Below are 9,377 nucleotides of genomic sequence, written 5' to 3' on the forward strand. Positions count from 1 at the left end.
GATCCAAATGTTGCAATGTAAGGACTGTTTGTCTAAGGATACAAGAAATGTGTTTCCTTTTATGGTTTATTGTTATTTCACACATTGCCTAATTTGCCCATAACAGAGCTGACAAACAATGGCTCAAGGACAAAAACAAAGAAGAACAGGAAGTAACGTGTGAAGAAGCACTGAATTATTAAAATTGAATATGTTTTCAATAAGATGCTGGAAATAATTTATGTTAATGAGCAGTTTTTTTTATTCTTAACTTTATGAAATACCAAATGTATCTCCAATTGTAAACAAACACATACACACTATATATAACTGACGTAATTTCTTAGCTGATGATACGTGAACTGTGCAGGTGCGGAGAGCATTTAACAGAACAGTTGCACATTTTACACAATGTTTTTCAAGGAAAACAAAATGTAAAACTGAAGCAAATGCTTTACTCATTTATACGCCGTGAGCGTTTAACTTATTTTCTCTCCTTATCCCTCTGTTACAATTTACAAACAACCTCCGTCCTTGAACGCGTGCTGCTCATTAGAGCCCGCCCCTGCTTGATAGCGATTGGTTAAAACTTGCTGTAGAACAGCGCTATCGATTTTGATTGGGAGGTTTATTGGCAGACGCCACAATGCCTGAAGCAACGCCTCTCCCACACGCACAGAGCGATGCGATTCAGTTATTGCGATTGGATGCATGTGATCAGGGGTGCAGAGAAAATACAATTTGCTATTGGCTCATCTGCTTCAAGGAGGGGTTAACCGAGATAACCCGGAAAAAGGAAGAAAAGCGTCTCAGTTCCGACCGAGTCCGATCGTGGACTTTCAGTCTTATCATGGGTAATTATACTACATTTATTTGCTCTTGTCAAATCTCAGTTAGCCAAACATTGTGAGAAAACATTCTGTATCAAGTTGCATTCAGTTTTGTGCAGGACAGAGCGTCGTTTCTTCCCAAGTCAGTCTAACATTAGATTTGTGCGTGTTATCAACGCATAATAATACACGAATTCAATGTTGGTGGTCGACATGAAACTAATATATTAATATTTTATTGTTTATATTAGCAATAGCATTATTGTTATTAACCAGGTTGCAGTAGATCTCATCACGTTTATGTTTTACGTAAATAAGAATATTTATAATAATAATAATACAGTAACAATATAAAATATGTTTATTTTTTAATGTATTACCAACTGTGATAATGATAATATATTTGTCAACTTTATGATGTATTGTTAGGATATAATAATTGATCACGTTTTTAGATCATTATATATCAGCTACACAAAGCACAAGCTCTCAGATCCTTTGGTCTTTCCATTTCATTATTTTTGGACTTGTCAGAGTTGGGATAGTTGTTTACTTTGTTATTAATTTGTTCATTTTCACCACTTTGTCCCATTCAGGTCTATGTGCACACCTGTTAGACCATCATAAAATAACAAACATTAGCTTGTCAAAGCATGGAGGCATGACGTTTTGTTTATTTTATGTATTTATTTATTTTACAAAATCAAGGTAACTGATTAAACTGGTTACATGGCAGTAGCTACCACTGTCATGTCAAACTAGGTAACTAGGTAATAACTAGTTACTTACCATGAACCTAATCTTGACCCATGTAGTTACCCTATATTACCAGTACTTTCTTAGGTAGGCCTAAGTACACTGTAAATACACGCAAGTGCACGTACTTACTATAAAATAAAGTGCAACCATTAAAGCATCATAACAAAAAATAAATAAATCTGTAGAAAAACGGAAAATGTCCTAGCAGACATTTACTGGTTCAATTTTCATTAAGTTTACAGGCATTTCCTTCAACCCCAAAACACATCACTATGCAAAACACCTGTGAAAAATCAATATGAGAAATTCAGTCATATAAACACAGTCCATTATTGGATGTGTTTTTACTGACTTTAAAGTGTAAATTTCTGCATTAAGGTTTAGAGTGATCAGAAATGCCGTCATTGTACAGAATTAGGACAGTTGATTGCTGTGGATTTTATTGAGCTCTAACTTAACATAATGAATGGAGTTAATGTCAGGTTGCAGTATGATCTCAGTCCAGGTCAAAAAGTTATAGATTTTTTGCCAGTGTTGCATTTAAATGGATTCAAATGTAAAAAGCAGACTATATTGTTGGGTCGTTTTGCAGCTGTGTTTGAAACTGAGCTTGGAGTCTTTCTTCTATTTGTGGGTAAAATGTTTACCAAGCTGCTGCTTCATATAAACAGGGGAGGCTTTTATTATTACATTACATGCCCTTGCTAAGCCAAATCTGGATGAGGGTGAGAAGAAAAACAATTCTCGTACATAAACATGATTTTAAGGGCAGTGGTTTGTTATGTGGTGTCATGGAATAAGGATGGTGTATTTACTGTAGCTGCTTCTAATCGGCTTTTTTTTAAATAGAAGAAAATGGTTATCATAAAAAGATGAAATGCTGTTTTATGCAAATACATCATCTCCTAAAGGTGATGAAAAATTACAAGACAAATTTATTGAAGCAGAGATCCTTTATGTGGACACAGCAAAGCCTGACTGCCCTCTGTACACTAGGGCTGTAACGATTCGTCGACGTTGTCGACAAAAATCGATAATAGAAATAGTCGACAATGAATTTCATTGTCGAAGTTGTCGCCAGACATGTTTTTTCCGACCGAGTGAGGCATCTCTCTTCATTACAATCTCTGCCGAGAGTCGCACATGCGCATTAGCTTCTCTGCTGAGCGATAACATACAGAAATGGCGGCGTCCAACGCAGCAGCTGCGCGTACCAAAACATCTAAAGTTTGGGAGCATTTTAGCCTGGATACGGCGAATAAAAAGATTACCTGCATGGTTTGCAAAGCAGTCCTTGCGTATCACGGCAGCACCTCGGTGATGCATGAACATTTAAAGAGAAAGCACGTCGGACAGTTGAATGAAACCGGAGTTTGACTCGCCTCGGTCAGATTTAAATAACATGGAAGCCAATACGTTTTGTTTTGGATGTACATTGTACATTTGTGACCCTGGATCACAAAACCAGTCTTATGTGTATTTTTTTTTAAATTGAGATTTATACATCATCTGAAAGCTGAATACATAATCTTTCCATTGATATATTGTTTGTTATGATAGGATAATATCTGCTCCCAGAAGAGCGCAAGTCTCACACGAGACCATGTGATATGCTGACTTTCCTTAATATGAATAAACTGAACGACATAGCCTGAGCCTCATGTTGATTTTAAACTTGGTCTGTCCACCATGACAGGTTTGTGTCCAGGTAGTATCACACAGTCCATGTTTACAACTTAAATTCAGACGACTCTGAAAGCTTATTTTAAAACCGTTAGATTTCATAATGTTGAGACGAGTTGTAAAGTTCTTTTGCAACAGATTGACCACTGAATGTATCTCACAAAATGCACTTAATATTTTTGTTTACTGTTTTATTGCTGCTAATGTGCCTGCCCCTGGTTTACAGGAAGAAAATGTTTACTTGATTTTAATTTATTTTTTCTTATAAAACAAATGTGCCTGTCCTTTATAAAAATGATAGAGTTTCTTTATTTATCAATTTATGTCTATACTGACCGAGCGCTGTGCCTAATTGGTTTTAGACAGGGCATTTTTATTTACTTTTAGTATGAATCGGCCTATCAGCAGCAAAGTTCAATAAAATATGCATTTTTCATTGAAGTACCCCCTTCTTTCTTGTGTTTACTTTCATTTTCCACAGAATTAAAGCAATCTCATGCTAAATTTTAGAAAAAAATTATAATTATTCGATTAGTCGACTAATCGTTTCAATAGTCGGTGACTAGTCGACTATTAAAATAGTCGTTAGTTGCAGCCCTACTGTACACCTTAATATGCATCTTCACAAATTTCTCATTTATTAACTGTTCTCTTCAGTCATTCCTGCTGCCTCAGCCTTTAAATGTTTCATGTGTTTTTAAGCAGTTTTTTTTTCTGCCTAACTCTGTACTTAAGGCTTTAAATCTTCCACCTTCATACTTACAAAATCAATTAATTCTTTTGAATAATTTACATTTTGTGCAAACAAGATTTAGCAAACTATATCTTTGTGTCAGACCTAGCTGCTATTTCTCAGACGTTAAGTTTTGTTAGACCGGGGCTCTTGTGATTCATTGGTAATTAGAGAAATGGGGCAGTTTGATGAGACATTCGGACCAGACCTTGAACCCCAAGTGCTTTTGAGGACATTCATATTTTATGATACAGACATAGAACAATTAGAACGGTTACAGGATGGGTATTTTAGCAGTCCTAATCCCATTTCAGGATGACATCACCTTTAAAATTCAGAAACTGACAGACCCATCAGTGTTCATAATAATATTCAGATACTTCTGGGACAGAGTTAACAGTTGAATGCAAAACAAGCAGACTTGCTAATTCTTCTGCCAGATGAAAAGGGTGCTGAAGCTCTGTAACCTTAATCACTCAAATGATTAAAGCAAGCAAAGTTTAAGACAGGATTTTTTGACTGAGTGACACCTCGTCTGCCACTGGAAAAACAAAGTGACATGTTTAAGCAAAGGATAATAAAACCCCTCTGGTATGTGATTTCATTTTTTATAAGAGGCACTGAAATATTTGGCAAATACATATATTTTAGTTTTATACTGTATAATTTTATTCATCAAATATAATGTAATATGCTTTTTGAATGTTTGGGGTCAGTAAAAAAAAAAGTTTTTTTTTAAGAATTATTAATTTTATCGAGGACGCATTATATTGATCATAATTTACATAAAATACATTTAAAATTTAAAATGCTGTTCTTTAGCTTTTTATTCATCAAAGAATACTGTAGGCAATGTATTATGGTTTAAAAAAAAATATGAAATCAACAAAAATCTTTTCAATATTGATAATAATAACAAAAAAAATTAAAATAATTTTGAGTACCAAATCAGCATATTAGACTGATTTCTGAAGGATTATGTGACACTGAAGACTGGAGTAATGATGCCGAAAATTCTGTGTTTTCATCACAGAAGATTGTTTTTTTTAAAAAATATATTAAAATAGAAACAGTTGTTGCAAATTGTAGTAATATTTCACAGTATTACTATCTACTGTGTTTTGACTTTTCAGAAAAAAATTAAAAATCTTACTGACCCAAAACTTATGTAACATGATATACATGTATAAATATAATAATATAATATAACATAATATATAAATATAATATAGCAAAAAAAAAAAAAAAAAAAAAAAATATATATATATATATATATATATATATATATATATGTGTGTTGTTGTTGTTTAAATAAACAGAAGTAAGGTCTTCTCTGATTTGCCCCAAAGATGCAAAAGCTGATAAAATGTCAAAAGCAAGGTCACGTAACCACAGGCTTCCTAAAAATCTCCAGATTCCAAATTGTCCAGTGGCTGCAGGAATATCATGGCCTGCCGCCTTGTAATGCTAAGCCCAAGGTGACTCTGTGACCCAGCTTATCAGTTGCAGAACTGCAAGCCTGAGCCTCCAGTGGGCTGCCTCAGGAGAACATGTTTTATAGCCTGTGCCGGTGTCAGGCATTTGTCATTTAAGGCTGCTTGTCAGGACCTTGACTTGGCTGATATAACCTTATATGCGTGTTCCCCATCCATTTTGCAGCCTGAAGATGGGCTCCATTTCCTAGAAAATTCAACTGTAAATTGCAGTAGGGTTATAAATAACAGAGCGGTCATATAGTTGAAATATATAGCTAATGAGAAAATCAGTATACTTATTGTTTCCAGTTGTTTATGCAGAATACTATTGTTTCAGCTAGGCCGTGTTTTCATTGGCTATTTGTCACTGAGTCCACTGTAGTGGCACTGTAAACGTGTATGAATCATTGCGCTCCGTGTAGGCCAGGTCTTCTGATTACAATAGAGGTAAACACAGCCATTGATTACGAATTTGGCCGATTACATAAGACGCATGGATTTTCAGCTTTCCAGTTAAAGCCCTGTACTTTCAAATGCTTAATTTTTATAGGCAGGGCACATTGACAAAAGTGTCTAGTTATTATATATTTGGCAAGTGTTTTGAGTCTGAGAGAACATGTCAATAGTAATCCTGATATTGATAGCAGTCCTATAAGAGATGTTACTTGCCGGAGCTAACATCTGTGTGATCCTCTAAATCATAATTACATTACTATTGACAGGCCCTTGACAATAGTCACATTACTATTGATAGGTTGCTGTCAATATTATGTTCTCAAATAAAACATATTCATTCATAACTTGTAAACTGCTCAATAAAAGCCTATGATGAGAATATGGAAAAGCCGTATCCCCAGAGTGGCCTGCCGCAATGATTTGTCTCACCTGGCCAAGTACTTCCATGCAGTGAAGGATTTTTTCCTTAGCTGAGAAACTATTGAACTGGTCTGTAAACCTTGACATGTACAAAACCTAATCTGCAGCCTAAAAGGGGATGTTTTGACTGATTATACAATGAGCGTAACTTCAGTTTCCAACATGTTTAAAGCAGATAATTTTTCAACCGATTCATGAACATCTTGCATCCTTTTTTATTGTCCATTTAAGTTTCATTCTTAAATGGGTGAAGTTTTTAAGCACATATGAACCTGAAGTATTGAAAAAAGACTTTCCTTAAAGATTTGGAGATGCTTTCTGCAATTTTCATAAGCCAATTTATTTCAGATATTGTCCAAATCCAGTCCTAAGCTGAGAGGTGGTCACCGCAGCTCCTGGCTCTCTTTTTTTAACCATCACGTTTAAAGAGATAAACTCAGCCCGATACAAACGCATTCCATGAAAAATTGCCAAACGTCACAGTTCTTAGATCCCTTATAAAAAGCCGTCAAAGTAAAGTAGTTCCACATAGCGGATGTTTACTGCCTTTCCAAGCCTATGCTGTTGGGATAATCTCCTGTGATGTGATTTGTCCTCAGACTGAATCTCGAGAGGGAACAGCGTAAGACCTCCTGTGCCTCTGCCCTGCACAGCTAAAAGGGAATTTAGGACGGGTTTTACATGTGAAAAGTGATTTCAGCTCAAATGCAAAAATGCATAACCATTTGCTTCTTCTGCTTGTAGCTGGAGCTGGAGGTGACAAGCCTTTCGCCAAGGCCAGCCCAAGCCCTATATCTCGGGTTTTGAGAATCAGTCAGCTGGATGCTTTTGAACTGGATGGTGCACTGGAACAGCTTGTTTGGTCACAGTTCACCCAATGTTTCCAGCATTTCAAGCCTGGTCTCTTAACCCCTGTTGAACCAGAACTCAAGGCCCTTCTCCAGCTCCTTCTGTGGAGGTTCACCGTCTACTCTAACAGTGCCACCGTGGGCCAATCACTGCTCAATATCCGGTACAAGAATGCTCTTATCCCGGGCCATAAGTACCTGCCCATGAGCCGGCCACAGAAGTTCTGGTTCGCTCTGCTGACGGTCGGCGAAAAGTGGCTAAGAGAACGTTCCCATAGCTTGTTCCTCAACCACCCTGCAGAATCCAATGCACAGAAGGCTCGTAAGATACTTAGGATCTTGACTGCCCTTACCAATTTGGCCAGCCTGGTCAACTTCCTACTGTTCCTCCAAAGAGGAACCTATCCAACAATTACCGAAAGGTTGCTGGGTGTGCAGCCTGTCTTCAGGGGACCCCAGGGACCACGAGACATCAACTTCCAGTTCTTGAACCGGGAGCTGTTGTGGCATGGCTTTGCCGAGTTCCTCATCTTCCTGATGCCTCTCATAAACATGTGGAAGCTGAAGGCCAGTGTCACTGCTCTGTTCTCCCCTCTGAAGGACCTGAGAGGAACGGAAGGTTCGGAGGAGACCCACTTTACCGAGTGCGCCGTCTGCGGGGAGTGGCCCACAATGCCCCATTCAGCCGGCTGTAAACACGTGTTCTGCTACTACTGCCTCAAGAGCCACATGATCGCTGACATCTGCTTTACCTGCCCCAAATGTGGCATCCAGACTGGAACGATAGAGCCAGTCAGGCTTCATGTAGGAACAGAGTTGCATCAGAGTTGAGACTTTGCCTCAAACAACCTTCTGATTGACTTGGGGTACGCATACTCAAGGAGAACTTAAGACCAAGTTGAACATTTCAGTCTTTCACAGAGATTTGTTGATTAAAGCATGTGCCCCCTTCTGAAACGAGAGCATTTGTTGCCATGAAATATGCAGAATTTTGTACAAAGAGACAAAGTTAATAATGTAAAATTCTAAAACAACATCATTTGTGTAGCTAATTTATTCAGCCTCATTAAAGTTTGATAGAAACTGTGTATCAGAGGTCCACTTTTCTGCATTCTTGGATTGAGCACTGAGCAAATGAATAAACATCAAAACAAGCCTTTGCTCAACTGCCTGCACGATCCAATTCCCCTCATCCCCTATGAAGGGCGAGATTTGCACAAGATCAAGGAGAGGCCATGATAGCACCAGGGGGTAGTTGGGTTGGATGCAGATTGACAGACATCCCATCATAATCTCCATGGCCCTTCTTAATACACCAGTAACACCCGTAACAAACCATAGCAGGACCGATGCAAGTTTCGGGCATATTATGCTCTAAGCCTAATAATGACTGCAAAGATGGGTATTTATTCTGCTGTTAACTCTCTCCAGTGAGCCATGCCTCAGGCCAAACACTTCCAAATGGACTCAGACCTGCTGGAAACTCACACTTCAGTTTTTTTTTTTCCCCCTAGACCACATTGCTTTAATTGCCCATTGTGAAGGCAATCAGTCACTTCTCTGGGCACGAGGGGTCTTAGTGGTTTGCAAGATTTTGTTATTTTTTGTAATCGTTGCTCTCAAGTTCACCATGACAAAGAACTGAAAATTGGAAACATGGCATACCGGTCTGCACTGATTAGGGTTCATTGACGTTATTAAGTGTAGCTCTCACTATATGCAGAACTATCCGAGTTTACTTGTTTACCAGGTTAACCATGTTCAAAAGATACACTGAAAAAAATAGCTTGTTGGTCTAAATTAATAAAATTATGACGCACATTTCCACACATTTAAACTGATTTATTTGAACTTTAAGTTAAATATACTGACATTCATGCATATTAAAATGCTATTTTAAAAAAGTGCCAATGGCATGAAACCTGAATGGAACTCACAATTTAAAGTAAAATCCATCAGAAGGTTGTCCAGAAAAAAAAATTGGACACACACAAAAAACCTGCTGTGTGAAAAAGAGCAGTGAATACTTAGAAAAAAAGTGCATTTCAAATATCTTTAAACATTTATCTCTCTCATTCAGTCATAATTAGGCTGCACGACTGAATTATGAACTGGTAAACGACAAACTGATTACAGAACATGTTTGTAAAGCTTTAAATGTTAACTGTTAAAAAGCAATGTTATCAGCTTTTAC

General features: G+C 37.4%; 1 protein-coding gene across 1 annotated transcript; it reads left to right on the forward strand.

The window, feature by feature from the left end:
• The first annotated feature begins 716 nt into the window (after positions 1 to 716).
• Positions 717 to 9,007, forward strand: pex2 (peroxisomal biogenesis factor 2). The gene is made up of 2 exons (XM_059524716.1): positions 717 to 833; positions 7,080 to 9,007. Exons 1-2 carry the CDS (start codon positions 830 to 832, stop codon positions 8,012 to 8,014), a joined length of 939 nt encoding a protein of 312 aa, XP_059380699.1. The 5' UTR covers positions 717 to 829; the 3' UTR covers positions 8,015 to 9,007.
• The last annotated feature ends 370 nt before the right edge of the window (positions 9,008 to 9,377 follow it).

Source organism: Carassius carassius, chromosome 35 (assembly GCF_963082965.1).
Source record: "Carassius carassius chromosome 35, fCarCar2.1, whole genome shotgun sequence".
Classification (NCBI taxonomy): domain Eukaryota; kingdom Metazoa; phylum Chordata; class Actinopteri; order Cypriniformes; family Cyprinidae; genus Carassius; species Carassius carassius.